Below are 27,905 nucleotides of genomic sequence, written 5' to 3'. Positions count from 1 at the left end.
CATCGGCAGCAGCATGGTCCCATGAGCATTCCTGGGTGCTGCTGGCACCTGGCCATTGCTAAGTGAGACCCTCCCCCAAAAGGTCTGAGTGAGTCAAAGCTACAGTCCCTCAGAAGTGAGGGACTGGGAAACACAGCTGCATCTGAGATAAAACTCAGGAGGGAGGTGCCACCTGGCAGCCTCACAGCTTGGTCACAGTGGAAAAGCAGGAAGCATACAGGATCAGCAAAGGAGAGGTAGGGCGATTGCTGATTGGGGACAACAGAGTTCTAATACTAAAGATTGGGTAGCTAGGTGGTGCCGTTTTCACCCCTCCTGCGTGTGTCCCTATACATACCTACAAGCACAACAATCCATCACAGTAAGCTAAGCAGTGCCATCTGGTGGAGAACGGAGCTGTTACACTAAACCCCGCCCAACCAGGCCAACCTCATTCTTCATGCACATAAGTCTCTCTGCCTGCTTAGTTTACAGACTATAAAGTGCTTCACAGTTTGACTTCTAGGGGAAAATCATGTACTTTCAATTGTATTTCAGTCTGTTCACTGGTCCATCTATTCGATTTTCTTTTTTTTCTTGAATACAGAAAAATTATTTTCAATCTTTATTAAAAATATTTTCTCTATTATTTTGTAAGATTTTCAAATTCTATTTTACCTCCATCATTTTATTTCATTGTAATGATTTTTTTCAAATTTTTAAACTCCCCCCCCCACTTTTTCTCTAATCAATTAAGCTGCTTTCAACAACCACACCAAAACATGCCTATGATCTAGCATCCTTTGATTTTGTGTGTGTGTGTTTTTAATTTTTAACACCTTATTTTTAATGCCTTTAGTAATTCCTTTTCTTCCTTCAAAATGACTAGATGAAGGAATTCACCACAAAAGAAAGAGCAGGAAGAAATGATGGCCAGGGTCTTAACACAGATACAGGCAAGATGTCTGAACCACAATTTAGAATCACAATAATAAGAATCCTAGCTGGGGTTGAAGAGATTAGAATCCCTTTCTGTGGAGATAAAAGAAGTAAAAACTAGTAAGGATAAAAATTTTTTTTAAATGCTGTAACAGAGCTGCAATCTCGAATGGGTGCCATGGCAGCAAAGATGAAGGAGCAGAGCAGCAAATCAGTGATACAGAGGACGAACTTTTGGAGATCAATGAGGCAGGAAAAAAGAGGGAGACTAAAGCAAAAGAGCACAATTGAAGAGAAATCAGTGACTCATTAAAAAGAAACAACATCAGAATCATAAGGGTCCCAGCAGATGAAGAGAGAGAAAGGGGTAGAAAGGTTGTGTGAGCAAATCATAGGGGAAAACTTTCCTAACCTGGGGAAAGATACAGACGTCAAAATCCAGGAACACAAAGGACTCCCGTTAGATTCAACAAAAACCATCAACAAGGCATATCATAGTCAAATTCACAAAATACTCAGGCAAGGAAAGCAGCAAGGAAAAAATTATGAAAGTAGCAAGGGAAAAAAATGTCCTTAACCTACAAGGGAAGACAGAGCAGGTTTGTAGCAGACCTATCTACAGAAACTTGGCAGGCCAAGAAGGAGTGGCAGGAATATATTCAATGTGCTGATTTGGAAAAACATGCAGCCAAGAATTCTTTATTCAGCAAGTTTCCAGACAAAAAGGAGTTATGACAACTAAACCAGCTCTGCAAGAAACTTTAAGGGGGACTCTCTGAGGGGAGAAAAGACCAAAAAAGAGAGACCAAAAGCAACAAAGACTAGAAAGGACCAGAGACCACCACCAGAAACTCCCAACTCTAAAAGCAACATAATGGCAATCAATTTATATCTTTCAGTACTCTAAACGTCAATGGACTAAATGCTCCAAAAGACATAGGGTAACAGAATGGATTAAAAAAAAAAAAAAAAAAGACCCATCTATATGCTGTGTACAAGAGACGCACTTTAGATCTAAAGACGCCTTCAGATTATAAGGGGATGGAGAACCATCTATCATACTAATGGTCAACAAAAGAAAGCCAGAGTAGCCACTTATATCAGACAATCTAGACTTTAAAGACTTTACCAAGAGGTAAAGAAGGGCATGATATAATTAAGGGGTCTACCCACCAAGATGACCTAACAATTCTAAATATTTATGCTCCCAATGTGGAAGCACCCAAATATATAAACCAATTAATCACAAACTCATTGATGATACTACCATAAGTGTAGGGGACTTCAACACCCCACTTACAGCAATGGACAGATCTAAACAAAATCAATAAGGAAACAATGGCTCTGAATGTTTGGGTCTGGCATAGAATGTTCTCTGGGATAGATCACATACTGGACACAAATCAGCCCTCGACAAGTACAAAAAGATTAAGAAAAATTTGGAAAAATAACAATACTTGGAGACTAAACATCCTACTGAATGAATGTGCTAACCAAGAAGTTGAAGAGAAAATTTTTAAGTACATGGAAACCCAAAACCTCGGAGATGTAGCAAAGGCAGTCCCTAAGAGGGAAGTATATAGCAATCCAGGCCTTCCTAAAGAAGTAAGAAAGGTCTCATACACAACCTAACCTTACACCTTAAAGAGCTAGACAAAGAAGAGCAAATAAAATCCCAAACCAGCAGAAGACCCAAAGTAATAAAGATCAGAGAAGAAATCAATGCTTTTGAAACCAAACCAAAACAGAACAGATCAATGAAACCAGAAGCTGGTTCTTTGAAAGAATTAAGAAGATTGATAACCCCCTAGCCAGTTTGATCAAAAAGAAAAAGGAAAGGACCCCAGGAAATAAAATCAAGAATGAAAGAGGAGAAATCACCAACACAGCAGAAATACAAACAATAAGAAGAGAATATTATGAGCAATTATATGACAATAAAAAATGGGCAAGAAGAGAATATTATGAGCAATTATATGACAATAAAAAATGGGCAATCTGGAAGAAATGGACAAATTCCTAGAAACATATAAACTACCAAAACTGAAACAAAGCAATAGAAAATTTGAATAGATCTATAACCAGTAAAGAAATCAAATTAGTAATCAAAAGTCTCTCAAAACATGAGTCCAGGGCCAGATGGCTTTCCAGAGGAATTCTACCAAAGATTTAAAGAAGAGTTAACAGATACTATCTTGAAGAATGGAAGGAAAACTTCCAAACTCTATGAGGCCAGTATTACCTTAATTCTGGAATCAGACAACAGCCCCACTAAAAAGGAGAATAATAGACCAATTTCCCTGATAAACATGGATGCAAAAATCCTCAACAAGATATTAGCCAACAGGCTCCAACAATATATTAAAAAAATTATTCACCACAACCAAGTGGGATTTATACCTGGGATGCAGGGCTGGTTCAATATCTGCAAAACCGTATGATTCACCATATCAATAAAAGAAAGGACAAGAACCACGTGATCCTCTCAATAGATGCAGAGAACGCATTTGACAAAATAGAGCATCTTTTTTTTTAATTTTTTAAATGTTTTTTATTTATTTTTGATACAGAGAGAGAGAGAGCATGAGAGGGGAAGGAGACACAGAACCTGAAGCAGGCTCCAGGCTCTGAGCTAGCTGTCAGCACAGAGCCTGACACGGGGCTCGAACCCATGAATGTGAGATCTGACCTGAGCCGAAGCCGGAGGCTTAACCGACTGAGCCACCCAGGCGCCCCTAGAGCATTTTTTCTTAGTAAAAAGTTTTAAAAACTCTTTCTGGTAACTTGAAGGCTTAAAGTTACACTGAGATAAATAACGGATATTCATGGAATATATAAAACAGTTTCCAAATAAGATAAAAATACTGAAACATTACTCAATGAAGGTTTAACTACTTTTGGCTTCATTTTACATAGGAGATGACATTTGGGTCTTTCAGTAAACACGTTTTGTTCTGCATTGGAAATTTTACCAAGAGAAAGAATATGCTTTTAGCAACTTGGAAATGTATTTACAAATTTGCCAATCCACAGAATGCAGGCTTCACAGGCCACATTTGTTTACTTCTTAGTTTTCACTAGGAATGAAGGATCTAAGGCTTACAAATTCTTCTCAATGTATGTAATGAAAGCTACTTAGAAATTATAAGGATGGAAGGAAACATCTGTGTATGGAAACTAGGTAAGGAAAGTAAAATGAAAGTTGAATTTTCTAGAATTGAGAAAAAAACTAGGATAAAATCTGAATGGATAGAAAAAAGTTGTAGAAGGTTTGTGGAAAAGAATCTTGGGAACGGAATTTTATATGTGGTCAAGCTGGCTAAGATTAGATTTATGAAATTAGTTTTAATATCAAAATTACACTGGTACAAAATTAGAATGTGGTTTTCTCTCTGTTAAAAGGACAAAGCTTTCTTAGATTATTGGTCTGCTACTACAAAATTGCAAAGGTTGTTTTGTGATTGTTCTTTTTTTAATCTTCGGACAGCAAAGATTTTTTTTTTCTTCCCCAAATAACTTATTGTGCTTTCCACGGTCTCATATCAGATCTTTGATTACTTAAGAAAATCCAATTTTTGTCATATTGAGAGTGCTAACTTTTGTTCATCTGTGTTTACCTTAAATTCCTAGATTAACCATAACCGTTTAAAGTTTTATTTTTTGAGAGAGAAAGAGCATGAGCAGAGGAAGGGCAGAGAGAGAGAGAGGGAGACACAGAATCCAAAGCAGGCTCTAAGCTCTGAACTGTCAGCACAGGGCCCAATGTGGGACCCAAAGCCAGAGCTAGATGTTCAACTAACTGAGCCACCCAGGAACCCATACCTTAACATCTTCTTATTGTCGTTTTTATTATACAATTATTTTGTAATTATCCATGATCCTATTTAATCAAATAACATTTTCTTAAAATTCTCAATAGTCTTTTTAATTTCAAACTAATTTTGAGATTTATCCCAGAGGGCTCCTGGAAAACCTCAAAGGCTGTTTCTCATTAATTTAACATGTTAAAATGTGTGGGAAGTACTGTCAGATGCTTTGGTTGTGTATGTACAGTAAACTTTAGGTTATATGTGCATGGATACATCAGAAAACTGAAGTTTCTAGAGATCTGTCAAAACTCTCATTGTCCAATTATTATCCTAAATTACTGTATGCCACAGAAGTAACTTCATTTCCTTCTCCGGTGCACTCATCAGATCAGCCTTTAAGAAGGCTTAAACACAGCCATGCTTAAGTCTTCTGTCATTTACTGACTGTTGCTTTATTTTGATGCTTCTGGAAAAGTGAGATTCATGGAGAGCCCCTACCCCTATCCCACCCCCCGCCAAGTACTGACTACCTATACTGCTGCCAAATTACACGAGATTGAACCCTGGGTATTTATTTCACAACTAAAGATGGCACCACCTGACATCTAGTCCTGTGCAAATGCTGGAGACATCAAAATAAAACTGACCAGGAAGACAAGTGGTCGACATTGAGCCAACATCACCCCAAGACCTAGGGCTAAAAATGTTTCTTTCTACTCCTCCTTCCTTCTCTGGCCATCCTTTCCCTAATTCTTACATCATAAAGGTCTTTAGGATTCTTGTGTTCACCTCTTTGGCCTTGCCTCTGGCCCAGAAAATATCTCAAGCAGGTAATTACATCCAAACAACTGTTGGATTTGCCATGATGCTGGTGCTCCTATACTTCTGTCCATCACAAATTTCTGACTTCCGATGCCTCAGTTTCTCTGGAACAGGCAGGCTCAGCCATCTCTCAGTCCTGTCAGCCTCCCTAACCCTCAGGTCCATCTCCCAGTCTCCAGTTAACCCCAAATCTGGGGAACCTTGCATCCAGGCTATGGGCAAAGAAACAGACACAAGATGTTGACTAGAATAAAAAGACCCGAGCAGCCTACAGATCTGGAAATTACACTGGCTTCCGTGGCTGTCAGCTGTCCAGTCCTAAGCCACAGACTCCAACCAGAACTTCTAGGAGGTGTTCTTGATTCCAAATTCACTTCCTTCAACAGATTCCTCTACTCACCTGGCTAAGTGCTAATGAGGCTATGATCAGGAATCTCTCCTGAACTCTTTGAAGATACTTAAGAATTTGCCACTAGAGCAAGTAGCTGCCCAGTGACCACAAAAAAATCTCAGCTCTCCTGCCAAAGAGTCTCAATAATAGGAAAGCCTTCAGTTATTCAGCAGCTGAACAAGCAGGTGTCTGTGCTACAGTCAACGCCACTCACTGCACTTGGATGGACACTTAGGTGGAGGTTGAGACTCAGCTACATAAGAGCTGTTAACAAGCCAAGTGGCTTAAGTGGCTCCTTCAAAACAAATTATTTTTAAATATTTTTTTTGAAAGAGATAGGAGCAAGTCAAGAAGGCGCAGAGAGAGAGGGAGAGAGAGAGAATGCCAAGCAGGCTCCACACTGTCAGTACAGAGCCTGATGCAGAGCTTGAACCCATGAACCATGAGATCATGACTTGAGTCAAGAACAAGAGTTGGATGTTTAACTGCCTCTGCCACCCCGGTGGCCCTTAAGTGACTCCTTCAATAGGGTCTTTCTTTGTTAGGACTAATGGGTTTTGGGGACCATGGCTCTGAAGTGCACTCTGGATACTGGGATTATCCTGCTTACAATCACAGTAGCCCCACAGTGTGCTGAATCTCTCAAAAGTTTTAAATGCATGTCTGAGGCCACTTAGCACCATGCAAATGATCTCTCTTTAGGACAGAACATCAGAAAAGGAACAGAGAATGACCAACTTAAAGAATGGGAAGCCAACACTGTGATCCATGAAATGCTACAGAGATTTAGCAAAAACTACAAGAACCCCAGAGTGGTAGCAGAGAGGAGCAATAATGCCTTACATTTTGATCACATCTCTCAAGGCTAGGAGTCTCATTGAAAGGGGGGTATTATTAGAAACCAGATAAAAGGCCCAGAACAGTTGCTTATGCTAAGCCTCACGCCAGCAAAACACAACTGAATTATGGTTCAGCTCTCCCGGCGATGGAATCTTAACCAGGAATGGGACTTTGCAATAACCGATGCTCTTCTGCTGCGTTGGGCTGACTGACCTGTGCATCATTTTCAAAGGGCACATTCTACTGTCCACACGACGTCGCAAACAGAGGAAGCCACAGACCCAATTCCAGTCAGCTGGCAGTACAAACACCTGCTCCCTCAGCAGCAACCACCTACTGGGGGAGGAGGACAGCAAAGCCTCGAAACCAGCGACGGGCATCGAGTCCACCAGACCAAACAAAACGTTAGTTCACTCTTGGACCTTTAAGTATCATCCGACCAACTCCTTGTTAGCCACAGGACACTACTTCAAAGAAAGAAGGTACACACAAAAAAAGATGCTTTTGTTTTTGTTTTTTTTTTCCTCAAATGGCTGTTGAATTTATTTGATCAATAATGGTCCTGGCAAAAATTAGTTAATGAATGCTGAGACAACTGTAATGAAATACTCATTTGAAAAATCCATGACACCTTGATAGAAATTAGAGTTTACACAAACAAAAAGAAAAACCTTCGATATTGCCAGCAAATATAAAATAAATGTAATATGACCGAAAGGACAGCAAGAAGGCTTTTATATGTTTATATTTGACACCTGACCATATTTTCAGTCACCATAATATCTTCTCTCCAGATTTAAAAAAATAGTATGCTGATTTCTATAACAAAGCTTTTTTTCGTACAAAAATCAAACAATGGCCAATAAGTCACAACAGTGCAATAGGTAGAGAATAAAAAACCGCATCAAACAGGTGCTGAAAATAAATAGTAACGAGGAGAGGACAGAGCCCTCGTGGGGGGTTTGTTTCCATCACCTTGAGTGTGTGGGGTTCATCTTCACAGCCATGAAAGTTGACCTACCTCATGGGTGCCATTCATTCAGACAGAGCGTGACTGACAAAGGTGCCTGAGAGCTGACCTCCCAGATGCCTCAATTACCAGAGAAGTTGCAGAAGCAAGAAAATGGGGTCAGGGATCACAGCTATCATTTAAAGGAAAAGTTTTTTTCTATTGCTCAATCTTGTCAATTGGGAGTTCATCAGCAGGTTCACTGAGATCATAGGATACGGGTAAGTGAACACTTTTGTTTAAGAGCATATATGGCTTATTCAGGCAAAGAGACTTTTACATTCTAGCCCAAGCAAGCAATCTAAGTCATCCTGTGTTTAATGGAAGATCAGTCACCAAAGAAGATCCCCAGGTTAAGAAACCGATCCTCTGTGTGGATGCCTTAGGTCAGGCAGCTTACCTTTGACCAACTGGGTGAAAAGCATGTGCTGATCACCGGTGGCAAGGAGCCTGCAGGAGTGTGGCTGCTCCTCCACGGGGGGCCACGCTGCCCCAGGGCCAACGGGTGGGCTCATTGGCAGCTCTGTCTGTAACCAGTCAGGCCACCCTGTGACTCAGGCTCATGGACTGAGGTTTAGGGCCGTCAAAGAGGAGGGTGACAAGGCTGGGCAATGGTAACCTCAGTAAGAGCCATTCTGGCCAGTCAGGAAATCTGAGGAAGCTCCCCATTATAGAATCTGCACCGAGAAGGTGTAAAAGGCACAAGCAAGAGTGACTAGTAAGCAGAGATCCCGGAGGGTGACACTGTGGAGCAACCCACAAGGCAGGAACAGGATTTACCTTGTTTGGCTCTCCCACCTTGAACGAGAGAAAGAGATCCTGATTCTGCTGTAATAAAAAGCAAAGACAGACGATTTTTGGTTTAAAAAGCCACTCAAGGGTTAAAACAGTTTTAAGTTAACAAAGAAAATTAATCTTCAAATAAGCTGACACTATCTGGAAAACTCATCTGTCCCCTACAAGCCCACAATGCGTGCACTGCTTTGTCCTCCCGTGTAACCTGAGCCTGATGCGGAGAAGTCGTACATGTGAGAGAAGGAAGAGTCTGAGGAGAAAAGACATCTTTACAGAATGTACAGCAGAGAGTTGTGCACTCTGACTCTCGGGGTTACAGTAAGATGCACGGGTCTCGTCGGCTCTGGGCTGCTCAGATGGGCGTCTCCTTCCTGTCTCTGCTCGGTGACGGCTTGGCCTGCTCCTTAGCCGCTTTCGACTCTGGGGCGCCGTCTCTGGGTGGCTGGATGGCGCCCCCGCGCCTCTCGGGCTCCTCGTCTTCCTGCCCTGGCGGCTCAGGCTTGGCTCGCTGCAGCTGAAGCAGGCGGAGCTGCACCCGCAGCTCAATGATGGCCTCTCGCTCTTCGTGAATTGCTTGATTCAAATGATTGTTCTTTATCTTGAGGAAAGACAAAAGAACAGTCAGTCATCACTTAAGTTAGAAGCTCCAAAGGAACAGACTCAGGAACAGAGAACAGTTAGCAAGGGTATCCTATACAGGAATCTATTCTGTTTTAGTCAACTCAGTTGTGACAGGAGACAGGAACATGGATGTGCAAATGAGATATGTCAACACCTTGACCCAGAATGCACAGCATTCAAGAATGAAACTGCTGCTAATTACAAAAGAGTAAACACATCGGGAAAACATAAATGTACCATGAGAAAACAGTTAGCTTAATAATAATAAATATTTTAGTGTTTAAAATAGGTTTATATTTTGAACTAGCTTCTAACCAGCCCTTAAGTAAGTGGAAGTTAAAAGTGACTTTATCAACAATTAGAGGTGGCCGTTAGAGACAGGATAAAATCCCAGATTTATCTTAAAAGTGAATGTCCTTTGTCTTTGGTGAATAACATTACTTTACATCTGAACTGTGCTACTTAAGCAAACTACAGAAAACTATCAGTTCTAAATTATCTGCATGCATTCAGCACAGTACGTGCTGCTAATCCCGGAATCCCGCAAACCTCCCTTGGTAGCAGGCTACTAGCTGCACAGTGCGCCCTCCCCTCTCTGTGCTGTGACAATTCCACGCAGCATGTATTTCCCAGCTACCTACAGCCATGTGACTGCGCCTTTGCTAACAAGCTGTGAGCAGAATCCCTTAACCACTAGGCATTCTTGGATCCCTTCCTCCTTCCTGCTGAGAGTGGGCAGACCTAAGTGGCCACTCTGGACCCCAAATGTTTTCCACTTGGGTGGAGGGCTTCCTGTGTGGAGGGTGGCAGATCTGGATGCCTGCCAGGTGAGGGACGTAACTGTCTTGTTCAAACCATGAGAGTATTCTCTATTATAGCGGCTACACCTATATCCCAAGTACTAGAATTCTGGAATATATTATCCTACTTCGGATTTTCATGTGGTCAAATGTTAAGTAAGAAAGCAAACTAAAGAGCCAAAGTGAGGTCTTTCTAAAGAAGGGAAGCCCCCTGGTGGCCCAGGTCTCAACTGCTATTCTGCTTCTCCCACGACACACCTGCAGCTGTGGCCAGTATCCTGGGACATGGACCTCAGTGGGCAGTCCCTCTGAACTCTGTCCACAGGACTTCTGTGGGTAGTGGTTTCGTGTGGAATTCTAGTCTTCTATGAAGTGGGAGGCTCTGATTTGCCGCAGCAGCTGAGTGCAGTGGGAGGAGGGAAAGAAAGCTGTCCCTCCATTCTTAGAGTAAGACGAGAACATCTTTCCTCTCTCAACCCTTGAGGTACAACATTTGGAGACAATGATTAATCTGGGTTAAGAAGGGAAACTCCAGTCGGGATCACAGAAATCTCTTGCTTTTCACCATGAGGTTGCCTCCCAGATCCCTTGGCTGCTCCAAGGGTTAAGGGACCAGAGAAAACTTTGTCCCCATTTTACCCAAGAGTCTCTTCCTTCTTCCACCAGCATTGCTCTTTCTGCTCTTCTCTGGGAACTGAGCCCAGATCTCTCACAGCGGTTCAAGGGCAGGTGGGGCAGTCACCACAGCCCAGGCACGCCCAGTGAGGCCACACTGTACCGTGTGCCTGGCAGGCACCCACTCTCCGCCCTGCATGCTCCAGTGAGATGTCCCCTAAACTAACGCCTCAGCCTCCCACTGGCTCCCACAGAAGGGAGGACAGCCTATAAGGGAAACTTTCTGGAAGCTGGGTGCTCACTTCCAGCTCTTCGTTCTGCCTCTGTAGGTCCTCCAAGATGATCTGCAGCTCCTCTTCATCCTCACTCTCACTCTCGCTGTCGGAGGAGTACTCCTCGGTTTCGCTGCGGCCATGCTGCTGGCGGCTGCGGGTGGGAGGCAGAGAGAGAGAGAGACAGACAGTGAGCAGAGGAACACGTCGCTCCCCTCCCACCCTTCTTTTCCATTCACCAGCTTCACACAAGTCTACCCAACAGAGTGACTTAGGAAGAAACTTAAGGATGACTGATTCAGATGCCTAGTTCTTTTTTACGTGGAAGTCTGAGAGCTGAAAACAACTACACGTATTTTTAAGTAAACATTCTTGCAAACTTAAAACTAAAACCCTCTGCCTTCCTTTACCTCTGAATTTCAGCAATCTCAGCTCTAAGGCGTTCGATCTCTTCTTTTTCAGAGGCAATCTGTCGGCGTAGAAACTGCTCCATGGCTAGAAGCTCCTCCTGTTCAGTCAGGATCTCGTTCTCCTGAAATAATGACCACTGGTGAGCACCTTTGAGAGTATGGGTCTAGGGAATGTCACCTTTTTGGGGTCTCCTACATTGCCTTCAATTCTTTAGTCCCATACATAACACAAATTACAGGAAAGCCTGTACTGCAAAGCTTATAATCCTGTTTCCCTAATGTCATGGAAAGGCTGAGAAAAGGTAGACTACCTTATTTAGGAGGAACATGTAGATTTTTCTCAAGACATAAAATGCCACCTCAGAATCCCATGTCCTCATTTTGCGAAGTCTCCCTATGAAGCCAGCACCCTGGACACAAAGGTCAAAGTGACTATGTCTGTTTCTGATTTCCAGTCTCTCCTGAATGCCTTTCTACCTCTCAGTAAAGACCTCTTTTATCTATTTCAGAGTCAACTGTCTTGGATAGTGTCACTGGGAAAAGAAGGACCCAGAAGATATGCAGCTCATGTCAATATCACCTTAAAGCAGATCTAGTAAAGGAAAGATGTTCAAAGATAAAATCTTTTCTCCTCACCAAAATTCACCATCCTCCTCAACCCATGTCTCCGGAGATGATAAACAGTAAATATTCTGCTTTCACAGACACACATTTCTAAAACTGGATCACCAAAGGGAAAAACCCCTATCTGTCCAAGATTTAGCTAACCCCTCCAACCTAGAGAAAAGAACCAAAGCAGACAAAATTTCAGAGGCAGAAATGTAAGGCTATGGAAAACAATGTATTGGAGGCAAAGGTCTACAGCATTTCCTTTCTAACTCCTAGGTACTGAGAGGATAAGCACCTGTGACTGAACCAGAAAGATACTGTGGTCAAGTTCTAGAGGGAAGTGCTCAAAGTCTCCAGCAAGCATGAACAAGCTCTTGGAGATGCAATATGCAGTGTTCCTTCCCCACGTGTTTGTAAACACAGATGCTTTCCATTTACCCCGGGGGACCTATTAAAACTCATGTTCTGAGAAATATCAGACTGAAAAACTGAACTAAAGACATAATCTGGTGGCTCAGCTGGAGGACTGTCCGATCAGGTCATGATCTCTCAGTTCATGGGTCCAAACCCCTCATCAGGCTCTGTGCTGACAGCTCAGGGCTTGGAGCCTGCTTCAGACTCTGTGTCTCCTTCTCTCTCTCTGCCCCTTTCCCCACTAGCAATCTGTCTCTCCCAGAAATGAATAAACATTAAAATTTTTAAAAAGAAGTGACAGAAAAGGAAAGGAACCTGTAAAGCTTTAGGTAGCCCACACATGTGAATTTCTGGAAGTGCAGACTATTGTCAGAACCTAGAACTTTATTTCTGGTTAACCTCTGGGAGTTTTCAGAACAGAATAACGTTGACTTGAGAAACGCAGAGAGAAAGAAAAGAGCTCATCTCCAGCTCTATGACTGGAGTACAGTAGATACTCAAGAGTTATCTGTCAAATTAATGAATGAATAATAAAGCAATTCATCTCCAAACAACTGATATTCACCCACAAAAAATAAAATGAAAATATCTGAACAGGTGTTATCAGCAACAATCAAAGTTTCAAGGATCCCAAACATTATGGCTAGGAAAAACACATTTAAAATTTTTTTTTTGTTTTGTTTTATTTATTTTTGATACTGAGAGAGACAGAGCATGAGAGGGGGAGGGGCAGAGAGAGAAGGAGACACAGAACTGGAAGCAGGCTCCAGGCTCTGAGCTAGCCGTCAGCACAGAGCCCGATGCGGGGCTCGAACCCACAACCGTGAGATCTGACCTGAGCCGAAGCCGGAGGCCTAACCGACTGAGCCACCCAGGCGCCCCCAAAAACACATTTTAAAACATTAAAGTCTGGGTGCCTGGGTGGCTCAGTTGGTTGGTTAAGCATCTGACTCCTGGTTTCAGCTCAGGTCATGATCTCATGGTTCATGGGTTCAAGCCACTGTTGAGTGCAGAGCCTGCTTGGGATTCTCCCTCTGCCCCTCCACTGCTCATGTGCATGCGTGCACTCTCTCTCTCAAACTAAATGCATAAACTTAAAAAAAAATTAAAGTCCCATCTAACTAACATGAAACAAGTTATAACTAATCTGTAAGTTATGGAAAACACCTATAACTCAGACCCTGTGTGTGTGTGTGTGTGTGTGTGTGTGTGTGTATAAAATGAGATTAAGCATCTAAAATAGTGTCCAGTTAGAAGTAAGCAGTAGAGGATAGCTTCTTTCTCCTGTCGAACACTTCAGCAAACACCACATAAAAGTTGAGACCAACAAATACAATAGGCATGATCTCATTAAAGCCATTAAATCATCTTTCAAGTTTCTTTAAAAGATTCACACCTCTGTAGATGAGCTTCTAAAATTATAATATATGATGACTATTAAGAGTGTTGCAACACACTCTTGAATGATCAACGGGTCAAAAAACCTCAAATATCTAGAGATGAATGAAAGTAAAAACGTTAACATGTCAAAAGTACAGGATGCAGCAAGAGCAACTCGAAGAGGGAAGTTTATGGTGATAAATGCCTTCATTAAGAAAAAAAGAAAGATCTCAAACAACCTATCGTTACACCTCAAGGAATTAGAAAAAGAAGAACAAACTAAATTTAGAGACTAGGAAAATGATACAAAAGATCGGTAAAACTAAGAGTTGGGTTTTTAAAAAATTCTTGTAGGGGCGCCTGGGTGGCTCAGTCGATTAAGCCTCCGGCTTCGGCTCAGGTCAGATCTCACGTTCATGGGTTCGAGCCCCGCGTCGGGCTCTGTGCTGACAGCTAGCTCAGAGCCTGGAGCCTGCTTCCCGTTCTGTGTCTCCTTCTCTCTCTGCCCCTCCCCCTCTCATGCTCTGTCTCTCTCTGTATCCAAAATAAATAAAACATTAAAAAATTAAAAAAAAAATTCTTGTAAATGTTTATTTTTGAGAGAGCATGCAGGTGCACAGGAGTGTGCACAGAGAAGAGGCAGACAGAGAGAGGAAGACAAAATCCCAAACAAGCTCTGCACTTTCAATGTGGGACTTGAACCCACAAATGAGATCATGGCCTGAATCAAATCAAGAGTCAGACACTCAAATGACTGAGCCACCCAGGTACCCCATGAGTTTGTTTTTTGAAAAAACAAAATTTAGCTAGACAAACAGCTAAATGTTTTCTAAGACAAATATTATGCACCAACAAACTGGATAACCTAGAAGAAATGGGTATGTTTTTAGAAACATACTACCTACCAAGACTGAATCATGAGGAGTTAGCAAATCTGAACAGAGTAGTACACTGAATCAGTTATCAAAAATCACCCAACCAAGGAAAAGCCACAACCAGATGGCTTCACAGGTAAATTCCACCAAACATTTAAAGAAATAATGCCAATCCTTTTCAAACTCTTCCAAGGAAATATAAAAAGGAATGCTCCCAAACTTCCTTTTATGAGGATACCAGAGCCAGACACAGACACTACAAAAAAAGAAAATTATAGGCCAATACCCTTGATGAATACAGATGTAAAAATCCTCAACAACAGATTAAAAATATCATACACCACAATCAAGTAGGATTTATCTCTGGGGTACAAGGATGGTCTAACACATGCAAATCAATAAATGTTATACACCACATTAACAGAATGAAAGGTGATCCAATGATCATCTCAATAGATGCAAAAAACATCTGACAAAATTCAAAATGTTTCCTTTCATGATATAAAATCTTAAAAGTGTGTAAAGAAAGAACATACATCAACCTAAGAAAGGCCATATATGACAAGCGCACAGGTAACATACTCAACAAACATTAACATTAAAGCATTAAACAAAAAAGCATTCCCTCTAAGATCAGAAGCAAGACAATCATGCCCACTTTCCCTACTTCTATTCATTATGTAGTACTGGAAGTCCTAGCCAGAGTAATCAGACAAGAGAAAGAAAGAAAAGGTATCCAAATTGGAAAGTAAAAGTATCTGTTTGCAGATGACATGATTTTATATATAGAAAACCCTAAAGACTCTCCAAAAAACAAAACCAAACGACCTGTTAGAACTAATAAACCAATTCAATAAAGTCGCAGCATATAATCAACATACAAAATTAGTTATACTTCTATACACTAACAAACTATCTGAAAAATAAGAAAATTCCATTTATAATAGCATCAAAAAAAATACAATATCTAGAATAAATTTAACCAAGAAAGTGAAAGATCTGAACTAAAACACTGATTTAAAAAAACCTGAAAACACAAATAAATGAAAAAATACCCCATGTTCATGGATCAGAAGAAATAAAATTGGTCCAATGTCCACACTACCCAAAGAGATCTAAAGGTTCAAAATTCCAATGGCGCTTTTGACAGAAATAGAAAAACAATCCTAAAAAATGACTGTTAATAGTCAAAGCAATCCCAAACATACGGAACAAAGTTGGAGGCATTACACAACCTGATTTCAAAGTATACGGATTTCAAAAGCTATAATAAAACTATGGTACTGGCAGAAAAAGACCAATAGAGTGGAACAGAGAACCCAAAAATAAATCCACAGATTTATGGCCAACTGTCTTTGCAAAGGTGCCAAGAACACATATAGGTAAAAGACCATCCCTTCAATAAATGGCGTGGGGAAAGTTGTCTTCCACATGCAAATAAAACTGGATTCTTATCTTACTATCGATATCTACCTATAGAAAGGTGTGTGTGTGTGTGTGTGTGTGTGTGTGTGTGTGTGTGTGTGTGTCTGAGTTAAAGATTTAATATAAGACCTAAACCATAAAACTATTAGGAAAAAAAGGGGGGGAAGGTTTCCTGACACTTGTCTAGGTACTGGATTTTTAAAAAATTTTTTATGGATTTGTAAATTACTCCTGTCATTTATTTTTTTTAACAGTTTATTACCAAGTTGGTTTCCACATAACACCCAGTAGGCACTGGATCTTTAGATATGACACCAAAAGCAAGCAACTAAACCAAAAAATAGATAAATGGGATTGCATCAAACTAAAAAGCTCTGCACAGCAAACAAAAAAGTCAACAGAGTGAAAAGCAAGCAACCTATGGAATGGGAGAAAATATCTGCAAACCATACATCTGGTAAGAGGTTAATATCCAGAGTGTATAAGGAATGCAACTAACTCAATAGGAAAACAACCCAACTAAAAAGTGGGCAAAGGACCTGAATAGACATTTCTTTTTAAGCGTATTTATTTATTTTGAGAGCGATAGAGACAGGGCAAGAGACAGATCAGTTGGCCGTAAATCTGTGGATTTATTTTTGGGCTCTCTGTTCTACTCTTGGCCCTTTTCTGCCAGTACCATAGTTTTATTATAGCTTTTGAAATCAGTATACTTTGAAATAGGAGGGGCAGAGTGAGAGAGGGAGAGAGAGAGAATCCCAAGCAGGCTCCACGCTGCCAGTGCAGAGCCTGACACAGAGCTCAAACCCATGAAACTGAGATCATGACCTAAGCCAAAACCAAGAGTCCGATGCTTAACCGACTAAAATCCACTGGCACTCCTAAATAGGCATTTCTAAACAGAATACCTACAAATGATCAACAGATATATCAAAAGATGCTCGGGATGCCTGAGTGGTTCAGTCAACTCCTGGTTTTGACACAGGTCATGATCTCATGGTTTCATGAGCTTGAGTTTTGCATCAGGCTCTGTCTGCCCTGGCAGAATAGAGCCTGCTTGGGATTCTCTCTCTCCTCTCTCTCTGCCCTTCCCCAACTTATGCTGTCTCTCTCTCAAAATAAATAAAAATAAAACTTAAAAAAAAAAGATGCTCAACATCACTAATCACTAGGAAAATGCAAATCAAACCACGATGAGATATTACCTCCATACCTGTTAGGATAGCTATCATCAAGAAAGGGGGGAAAAAGGTAATAATTGTTGGCAAGGATATAGAGAAAATGGAATTCCTGTGTACTATTGGTAGGAATGTAAACTGAACACAGCCATTATGGAAAACAGAATGGAAGTTCCTCAAAAAAACCAAAAAATAGAACTACCATATGATCCAGCCAATTCCACCTCTGGGTATAACACAAAGGAAATGAAAAGGACACTGAAGAGATACGTGCACTGCCACATTTACTGCAGCATTGTTCACAATAGTCAAAATATGAAAACAATCCAATGGTCAATGCATGGATGGATAGATGCAGGGTGTGTATAAACATACACATTCACAGAAATATGATTCAGCCATGAGAAAGAAGGGAATCTTGCCATTTAAGATGATGAACTTGGAGGTCATTATGCTAAATGAAATAAGCCAGACATAGAAAGACAAATACTGTATGACCTCACTTCTAGGTAGAATCTTTAAAAAAAAAAAAAAAAAAAAAGTAGATTTCATAGAAGTAGAGAGCAGAACTACAGTTACCAGAGGCTGGGGGATGGGGAAAATGGGGAGATGTTGGTCAAAAGATACAAAGTTGCAATTGCAAAGGATGAATAAGTCTAGAGATCCAGTATACAGGCATGATGAGTGTAGTTAGTAACATTGTATTAAATACTGGAAATATACTAAAAGAATAGATTTCAGGTGTTCCCATCACAAAAGAAAAAGGTAACTAGCTAGATGAGGAGACAATTTAATTAGCTTCCCTGTAGTAATAGCTTCGCTATGTATATAGGTCTATCAATCATCACGCTGTACACCTTAATTATACACAATTTTCATGTTTAAGAAAGGAATTTGCAAAGTAGAGAAAAAGTTAAGCTTACCTGAGCAAGGAGAATATTTATGACTTCTTCATTTTCATTCATTTCTTCTTTGGAAACATCCTCTTTTGAAAGACTGGCGATCTCTTGTGCAATCTTGGTTTCACACTCCTGTTGGGGAAGACAAATGAACAATAACTGCTCAGCCCATATGTAACATAGATTCAACAGTTTCACACAACCACCATTTCGAAGTTTCCCTCTCATTTCCTAGAATTGAAAAATAACAGTAATAGTCAGATGAACTAGTGAACAGATAAGCATTTGTTAACTGTGCTTCAAAAACAACATGTGGGTCTTAGTTTGTAGCTGCACTCTAAAAAATGTTTAATTCTGGCTAATGTGCTCACCATTTCTGGAACCCACCCATATAAATGACCTTCTGTGGGTTTTTTTTTTTTTTTGGATGTTCTCAATTTTAAGTATACAATTCAATTAGTTGTACAGTTAAGTTAAATGAATAGTTAAGTAACCAGCCCAGCAATCACCATATAGAACATTTCCACCACCACACAAAGTACCCTTGGGTTCTTCCACCATCTGCTGGCTCCTGGCAACCACTGACCTGCTTTCCTTTGCTATAGTTTTGCCTTTTCTGGAGTGTCATATAAATTGAATCAGTCAGTAAAATCTTTATGTGGCTTCTTTCACTTAGCATAATTTTTTTTAAAGCTTATTTATTTTGAGAGAGGGGGAGGGGCAGAGAGGGTGGAGACAGTGAGACAGAGACAAAGAGAATCCCACGCAGGTTCCACGCTGGCAATATGAAGCCCCATGGGGGCTCCAACCCACAAACCATGAAATCTTGAGCCAAAAACAAGAGTCAGATGCTTAACCGGCCACCCAGGTACCCCAGCAGAATGTTTTTACTATTCATCTATTTTGTTGTTTGTATTGGTAGTTTGCTGAGTAATATCTATGACATAAACGTATACCAATCTGTTTATCCATTCACCACCCAATGGACATTTGGAGCCTTCCTAATTTTGAACTATTATAAGTAGAGCTGTTAAGAACATTTCATATGTATATGCTTTGAGTGGATATATATGCTTTCTTCTTTTAAATACCTAAAAGAGGAACTGCTTGGTCATATGGTAACCATATGTATAACTTTATAAGAAACTGCCAAACTGTTTTCCAAAATTACTATACCATTTTGCATTACCAAGAGCAACAATGAGAGTTCCAGTTGCCCCACATTCTTGGCAACACCTGGCATTTTTATTTTTAATCATTCCTGCTGGGTGTGTAGTAGTATCTTACTGTGATTTCAATTTGCATTTCCTTAATGATAAAGGATGTCGAGCATCTCTGCATGTGCTTATTTGCCATATGTACATGATCTTTGGTAAAGCGCCTATTCAACTTTTTTGCCTTAAAAAAAGGTTTAAGAGAGGGCTCACACGCACAAGGGGGAAAGGGAGCAGAGAGAGGGAGAGACAGAATCCTAAGCATGCCCCTCACTCTGAGTGCAGAGCCCAACCCTGGGCTGGGGGCAGTGGGAAGGGCTCAATTCCATGCTGTGAGATCACGACCTGAGCCAAAATCAAGAGTCAGACACTTAACTGACTGACCCACCCAGGCACCCCAACTGTTTTGCCTATTTAAAAACTGAATTCTTATTATAACAAATGTACCATACTCTGGTGGGAGAGCAGAGGGTATATGGGAAATCTCTGTACATTCGTCTCAATTTTGCTACGAACCCAAATCTCCTTAAAAAAAAAAGAGTCGAATAAAACCCTTTTTTTTGTCATCTTAAGTTTTTTATATATTCGAGTCCTTTATCAGATAGGTGTTTTGGCAAATATTTTGTCACAGCTTCTTGTATATTCATTTTCTTCAGTGTCTTTTGAAGAGCATGTTTTGTTTTTAATTTTTTTTTAATGTTTATTTATTTTGAGAGAGAAGAGAGCACCGTGCATATGTGAGCAGGGGAGGGGCAGAGAGAGAAGGAGAAAGAGAATCCCAAGCAGTTCTATGCCATCACACATAACTGTGGGTCTATTTCTGGACGTTCTACTCGATATGTTTGCTTTATCCAACACCTACTATCTTGGTCACTGTATCTTCATATCAAGTCTTAAAATCAGTAGTGCAAGTCTTCCAATGTTCTTTTTCTACAATTTTTTACATCATTTGTATTTCCACATAAGTTTTTAAAAAGAGCTTATTAATTTCTACAAAAAACTACCTGTTTAGATTTTGACTGGGATTAAACTCACAGACAAATATGAGAAAACCTAACATTTTAACAATATTAAGTATATCACTCAACTTATTTAGGTCTTTTTTCTTTGTAGGTCCAATATCTGATTGCTCATTGATAATATACAGAAATACAACAGACTTTTGTGTATCTAACCTTGTATCATACAACTGTGCTAAATTCACTTATCAGTGTTTTTAATAGATTTTGTATGTAGACAGTCACGTTGTCTATGTATAAAGGCTTTGGGGGTGCCTAGGTGGCTCAGTCATTTAAGTTTCCGACTTCTGCTCAGGTCATGATCTTGCAGTTTGTGAGTCTGGGCACTGCATCGGGCTCTGTGCTGACACTTCGGAGCCTGGAGCCTGCGTTGGATTCTGTGTCTCCCTCTGTCTCTCTGCCCCTGCCCCACTTGTACTCTGTTTCTCTGTCTCTCAAAAATAAATAAAACATTTTTTAAAAATTAAAAAAAAAAGGATTTATACATAGGGAGTCATGTTATCTACATATAAAGACTTCTCTCCAATCTGAATGCCTTTTTTTCTTGCTTTATTGCTCTAGCTAGAGCAAACCTCCTGTACAACATGGAACATAAGTGGCGAAAGCAGAAATCTTTGCCTTACATACACAATCTTAGGAGAAAGCATTCAGACTTTCACCATTAAGTACAATGTTAATGGCAGCCTTTTTCATAGACACCTTTTCTCAGGCTGAGAATGATGTTTGCTGAGAGCTATCATGAATAAGGGTTGAATTCTGCTAAATGCTTTTTCTGCACCTATTGACAGAATCCTGTGGATTTTTCTTATTTTTAGTCTTGTTAATATAATGAATTATATTACTTCTATCTTTTAAAAGTAATTTATTCCTGGGACACCTGGGTAGTTCAGTCAGTTAAACGTCCGACTTCAGCTCATGTCATGATCTCACAGTTTATGAGTTCAAGCCCCACAACGGGCTCTCAGCTGTGGCAGAGCCTGTTTTGGATCCTCTGTCTTCTCTCTTGGCTCCTCCCCTGCTTGTTCTCTCTCTCTCTCTGTCAAATAAACATTTTTAAAAAATGTAATTTATTCCTCAAGGTTGAAGTCAACTTGACAAAACCTTTTGAGAACTTTATAAACAAATGAGCAGCTATAAAGAGAGAGCATAAAGGAAATGGGTAAAGTAAAAGTAATCCATCCCTTTCTATAGTGGCTCTGGTTTGCTCTGTCAAAATTCCTTTATCCAAGAGAGAGTAGAAGCAAGAGTAATGAAAACGAAACATACATTATCCCTGTCACAGATCACAGACCCTCCATTTCAAGTCTGATAGGCTATGCCACATGATTAACAATTACAACCATGAGGGCTAATCAGTCAGTCACTGGTTCTAGGCTGAGGCATGAAAAGAACAACAATGACAACAGGTATAGGGAACAAAAGACAGATAATCTGGTAAGCAGGCGAAAAGAAGGAAGAAAAACACACAAAGGGGCTTTTGCCAATCTGCCAGTCCTAGAGGGCATGTATAAAAATTCATGTTTCCTCTCTGACAAAGCTAACCTCCACATAGGCTGTCTGTTAACACAACCACAATGGTGACTCACTGCTGATCATGCTCTATCAGTCTGATGAATGCTAACTAACATTCCCTGGAAGTACTGGTAGGGCTTGCTACTGAATCCGAACACAGGTTGTAAGAGGGTCCAGAGATCTGAGATCTTAGCCTTTTGTGGCTAGGCAGCCCATGATCCCAGAACCAAGATACACAAGAGGAGATGAAAAGTCTGATGTGTACCCCAAACTTAGTCAGAGTCACATGCTACTCTTCCTTTTATTAGGTGAATAAAACTCTTCCTGATCTTCAGTACCTACTCGTGTTTCCCAAGAGCTAACTCAAAGGCTTCAAATTTCCCAGCAGTCTCTGAAATGTATCACTATCCAATTGCTTCTGTTTACAAGTACAACCAAGCAGGAAATGAAACATCTTTTAGTAAAATCATCTGTTTAATTAAAAAACAAAACAAACAAACAAACAAAAAACACAGCAACTTTCTAAAATAACACTTCCCTGATACCAAAACAAAGGATCAATAATCCAGAACTGAGAAAATTAAGGGAACTTTACTTCAGGAGACATGTATACATTTTATTTTAAAATAAAGTTAAACAATCCCAGCACATTCTGTTTATATTCTATTATCAACATGATATACGAAATTACTCACTTGTCTCTTAGCTTCTCTTAGTTTCCTTTTGAGGGCTGTCAAAATTCTTTGTACTTCCCATAACCTTTCTTCTTTAGATAAATCCTTTATCCCAGCCTGCAAATCTCGATGTAAACAATTTAAAAGAAACTCCTAGAAAACAATATACCACACACTGAGTGGTATCTCATGTCTCATCACCTTAAAATAAAACCATATGCAATTTCTAAAGATGTACAACCAAGTATTTTTCAATTAACATTAAGGGAATGATATAATGGCATGAATTATTTTTTTAAGGCTATCACTGAAAATCCTTTTTTGCCTGAGCATTGGGTTCTCATCATTAATTTACAGTTCATTCACATCCCCTCCCACAACACATCAACAACTAATGATGGGAGCTCAGAGCAGATAAAAGGAAAGAAAACCAAGCAAAAATTTCATAACATGTATGCAAATAAAAAGTATAATAATAATCAAACATAAGTAGGCCTCTTGGTCCTGAATTTCTTAATCAGTTTTGCTAAACACACACATGCACGCACGCACATTCCAAATGAACGATTTCTTTTATCAAAAGAGGAAAGTGGAAAAGCACTGGATTTGGGGTCAAATCCTGGTTCCACAGTTTAGTAAAACCATGTGACACAGTGAGTTAATTTCCCCAAGTTTATTTTTATCTCTAAAACATGATTGATAACAGCAAACTTGTCCAGATAAGCTAACATTTTTGGACTCCTTACAACGTGCCTGGCAGCATTATCTCATTTATGGTAGTAATCTTCACATCAAACCACAAGATGACCATTTTGAAATGGGATCATCGAGGTTTACAGAGGTTAAGCAGTATGCCTAAAAATCAGTTAATTTTTAACTGAGCAAGAATTTAAAGCCAGGTCTCTTGGATTTCAAAATCTGTGTTCTTTCTACTATAATATTCTGACTTCACTGGCATGAAATAGTGCCAGACAGAAATTTCTGCCTTCAGCGTGCCATGAACACTGTGTCTGACAATTTCCAGACCCACAGAGACTGCTCAGTGAACACAAGCTCCTCCTCCTAATCATCACTGTTGATCATCATAATCATCCAAAAGTCAGCGCAAAGGAAGGCTCTTTAGGGCTGAAGGTGGGGCTGAGCACACACACCTGTCTTCTGATCTCCTCCTTGATGTTCTCCTGGGTCTCTGGCAGTGTAGGCATAGTGGCCATGTTAGACCATCGAAGAGGTTTTGTCACTTGCTTTAGTATCACATTTCCAAAGAGCTCTTGCACATGTGTGAAAAACACATATAGGACACGATTGCTAATCTAAGAAAAAATAAATAAAAAGATTTGCAAAAAAAAAAAAAAAAACCCTATTCAAATTATCATTTTATCTCATTTAATTTGTGTCTGCTACATAGTACATCCTTTAATCCTAGACATGGGAATGACTTTTTTCCAAGACAGTGACTGGACATGCTCTGCTAAATTACTGCCAACTTAAAGAAGAGAATGGAAAAACAGCATCTATTCAAGCATGTATTCAAGCACCATAAGGAATCTGAAAAAATAAATCAGTAAATAAAAGGGCAAGAAAAAGGATGCAGAACTCAATGATCACCAATTTGCTCTCTCCTTAGCAATATAATCCTGATTTTAAAAATCTTATGTTCTTTATTCTTGAGTTATTTTGAGACCTTTTAACACATACCAGTGTATGTACTGAAGGATGTGACATAAGGAAGAGCACCAGGAGTTGTCAAGCTGGGCTGGGGGTAGGAGGGCTCCAGAAATCAATGCCTTGCAGGCACATACGCACAGCCAGTATTTAAATATCGTGTTCATATGCTAGGAGATCAGGACATTGATTACTTTCTATCTAAACCTTAACAACACAGTTGAACCTTCTATGGCACTATCATCCCTATTATAGTAGTATTAAGTAACAATGTGATCTTTACCAAATTCTGAAATCCTGACTAGTCTGAATGATCAAACTGAAATCTGAGAAACCTTTTGCTTCCAAAATATTATCAGTGAACAATGAAAGAATCTTTAATACAAGAAAATACACTTTTACAACAGTGCGTTATAACAATGGCTGGTAATAATCTACTATACTAGTAAAAAAGAACTTAAAATAAATACAAATATCACTTCATTTTTTTGCCTTTTGTGTCTGGCCTGAATAAAATATCGAGCATACTGTACAGCTCTAATTAAACAAAAACACACACTCTGTGCCGGTACCAAGTGAACAGCAATAAACAAAGGCCAAGTATTTATGCTGTAAAGAGACACTAATTAACATACTACCCAATTCCCTGAAATACCTCCTCAGATTAAAGTTCTATAAAATCCTTCTCTATGATCGATCTGTATGAATGAAATCATCAGGGTAATTCCCTGACCAAACAAATGATGTTAGGTCCCTTTGTGCTGGAGTCTGATATACGGGTGCAATATAATTAAGCAACAAGGCTATTTGAAGAAATAAATGAAATTTCTAAAAGTCTAAAGATGAACTTTGTAACTGTGGGTACCATGGGGTCCTCCTCTACATCGTGACGGATCTCTGTCATCAGAAACTAGTTTAGAAAATCACACCAAAGAGTGTACAATACTCAAATTACACAGCTACATGCTGGTCATGACACTGTCCATATTCTGAAAGAAAAAGACCAATATTCTATTATCTACTTTTGTTGGTTAACTGCTTGGTGTGCGGGATTCAGCAACAGAAAATGACTCTCCAGGGCCAGCATCAGAGGGCAGGTGTGCAGGGAAGGCCATGTACCTGGACAGTTGGGCTGAGCACTATGGAAATGTTCTGTATATTCATTTTTGTTTCCAGTTCCTTCGCGATAACGTGGTCCATGTGCACGATCAGCCATGAAATCAGAAGATAGTTACATTCTGGCAGTTCTTTGAGCAAGCGCTGGAATTCCTGCACCTTCTCACTCTCTGTGCTCCTCCCACAAGCCTCTTCAAAGCGAGGCATCAGCTCTTTGGTAAGCAGATTCTCCGGAAGGTCTCGCAAATACTGCTTCAACAAACTGGCTACAGTGTTAGGCTCATATTCTTCCAAATTTGGAGACTCTTCTCTGTCATAGGCTGCTTTCAGCTCATCCACCTTTGACTTAATTCCTAAAAACATCCAAATTCCGAAGAGAAAGAGAGTATCAAGAATAATCAAACACACAGCTTTTTCCACCATGGCACCTACTGCTGTGGGGAGAGATCTGAGGACAGCCAAACTGACAGTAACACACCTCTGGCTATGAAGTACTGACCTGCTCAAGGTTTGTACAATTCCGCTGTAAAGATGATAATATAAAAGGCTACATTGTGAGGGTGAAGTCAACTAAAAGCTAAATGATCCCAGGAAAACTCAATATTCAGAACAAAAGTCAGCAATCACAGAACGTTTTAAGTTTCAAAACATGCCAACTGATTCAAGGGGCTTTTTTTTTTTTTAATTTAAAACTTGGCAGGTAAAAACTCAGGCAAAACTTCACCTACAATTCAAGCATAAATCTTGCTCCACAAAAGGAGCCAATGGCCTTTTCTAACAAGTTACAAAACTGACAACATACAGCACAGCTTGGTATTTATAAACATGTTCCAAAAAGTTGTGGGTCATTACTTTTTATAAGCAAATATTGTATTATAAATACAAAAGGTGGATCTCAACACTCTGAAAAAAATATGTCCTTTAAATAATCCCCAACTATATTCTATTTTTAAGTTTGAATTTGTATATATTTTTTTAAATTTTTTATGTCATTATTTTATTTTGAGAGAGACAGAGTTGTGAGCGGGGGAGGGGCAGAGAGAGAGGGAGACACAGAATCTGAAACCGGCTCCAGGCTCTGAGCTGTCAGCACAGAGGCCAACACGGGGCTCATACCCACAGACCGTGAGATCATGACCTGAGCCAAAGTCAGATGCTTAACCCAAGTGAGTCACCCAGGCACCCCTGTGTATCATTTCTTAATCTAGAACACAGCTGAGTAACCACCAAAAGAGTGAAACTTGGTTTTCCCAAATCAAATTATTTTGCCTTTCTCACTGCACAGAAACACTGACACAAAAAACAGCTGTTTTTCAAATGTTTTATAAGTTTTGAAGTCCTCAGTCCAATCTGAATTTAAGTGATATGGACTGAGTGCCAGCAAATGCTCATAAAAGTACAAGGAAGCTTTCTGTTGTGTTTAATACTTGAAACTTTAGGCCAATTATCTGAAACAATATTAAGGGCTGAGAGACTGTAATGGTCCAGATGCAAATGCTCAAGTATCATCTAATCTGAAGAGCATTTTATAATCAATAGTGCTCCTTATCTTAAGTGAAAACCTTAAAAAGGCAAAAAATGTGTAACTTATCCAACGCTAACAAAATAAAATGAGTAACTCTAAATATGAAAGTAATAATATAAAGTTTATTTATGTATAATCTTTATTTTGACACCAAAAAGTTAGAAAATAATCTCCATTTTCTTACTTCTCTGACAACATGACTAAACATGGTGAGTGATAACTTTAATTGAAATTCTTAACAAAGACCTCCTCTCTCTCTCATATGTATTTATATGCATCTAATTTTTCTCTCCAATAGTGCTTACCCAGAAAACTGCACAAGTAAACAATTAGAATGTCTTTGGTTTGTTACTCTGAAATTATCAAAATATTTTCTTTTTAGAAACTGGACACTTAAATCTCAGGTATAGAAAGAACATACACATTTAAAACATTTATACATGTTTTAAAACTGGAACTTATAGGGGCACATGAGTGACTCAGTCGGTTAAGTGTCCAACTTTTGATTTCCACTCAGGTCACAATCTCACGGTAGGAGAGTTCGAGTGCCGCATCAGGCTCCGTGCGGACAATGCAGAGCCTGCTTGGGATTCTCTCCCTCCCCCTCTCTCTCTGCCCCTCCTCACTTGCATGCATGTGTATGCACATGTGCACTCTCTCTCAAAATAGATAAATAAACTTAAAATAAATAAATAAAACTGGCCCTTATAATAGGAATAAAAAGGAACCCAAAACTCTCCAGCAGAAAACAGTCTTATGAGCATTCAACAAAAGAAAAAAAAGTCACAGCCATAAACTCTAATTCATGGTATACTGAATGTAACATGCTGTCAGAGCTTAAAAAATGATAAAAAATTGATCAAAGCAGGAGCTCAACTTTTAGGAATCAATGATTAGGGGAATAGCTCCCTTTGAGTACTCTGACACACAAATAGAGTTCTGCAACTCCAACTCCAAAAGAAGGCAAACATCAAAAATAGGTCAAAGACAAAAAAATCCTTTGAACAAAGCTGTAGAAACTCTTCAGAGCAACTTTCACCTAAAACAAAATTCCATCCAATCAGACTCAAGTGAGAGAAGCAGCTATGTTAGTATTAT

At 39.7% G+C, this 27,905-nt stretch overlaps 1 protein-coding gene and 1 long non-coding RNA gene across 2 annotated transcripts in view; one reads left to right on the top strand and one right to left on the bottom strand.

Moving 5' to 3' along the window:
* Positions 1–8,889: 8,889 nt before the first annotated feature.
* The window catches only part of RALBP1 (ralA binding protein 1), a 52,286-nt gene continuing 33,270 nt past the window's right edge, over positions 8,890–27,905 (bottom strand). Inside the window, exons 4-10 of the mRNA XM_029922060.1 lie at positions 25,286–25,635; positions 23,653–23,814; positions 22,523–22,654; positions 18,107–18,214; positions 11,303–11,424; positions 10,923–11,046; positions 8,890–9,182 (exon numbers count right to left, since the gene is read on the bottom strand). Of these exons, the coding sequence (XP_029777920.1) occupies positions 8,937–9,182; positions 10,923–11,046; positions 11,303–11,424; positions 18,107–18,214; positions 22,523–22,654; positions 23,653–23,814; positions 25,286–25,635 (1,244 nt within the window). The 3' untranslated portion in view covers positions 8,890–8,936. The remainder of the gene's footprint in view (positions 9,183–10,922; positions 11,047–11,302; positions 11,425–18,106; positions 18,215–22,522; positions 22,655–23,652; positions 23,815–25,285; positions 25,636–27,905) is intronic.
* On the top strand, positions 10,860–11,924 carry LOC115277737. Its single transcript, XR_003902501.1, has 2 exons — positions 10,860–11,442; positions 11,812–11,924. It is a non-coding gene; the product is annotated as an uncharacterized LOC115277737 (long non-coding RNA).

The sequence above is a fragment of the Suricata suricatta genome, chromosome 14 (genome assembly GCF_006229205.1).
Source record: "Suricata suricatta isolate VVHF042 chromosome 14, meerkat_22Aug2017_6uvM2_HiC, whole genome shotgun sequence".
Lineage (NCBI taxonomy): Eukaryota > Metazoa > Chordata > Mammalia > Carnivora > Herpestidae > Suricata > Suricata suricatta.
Note: the sequence above shows the minus strand (reverse complement) of the source record. Positions and strands in the feature narration are given on the sequence as shown.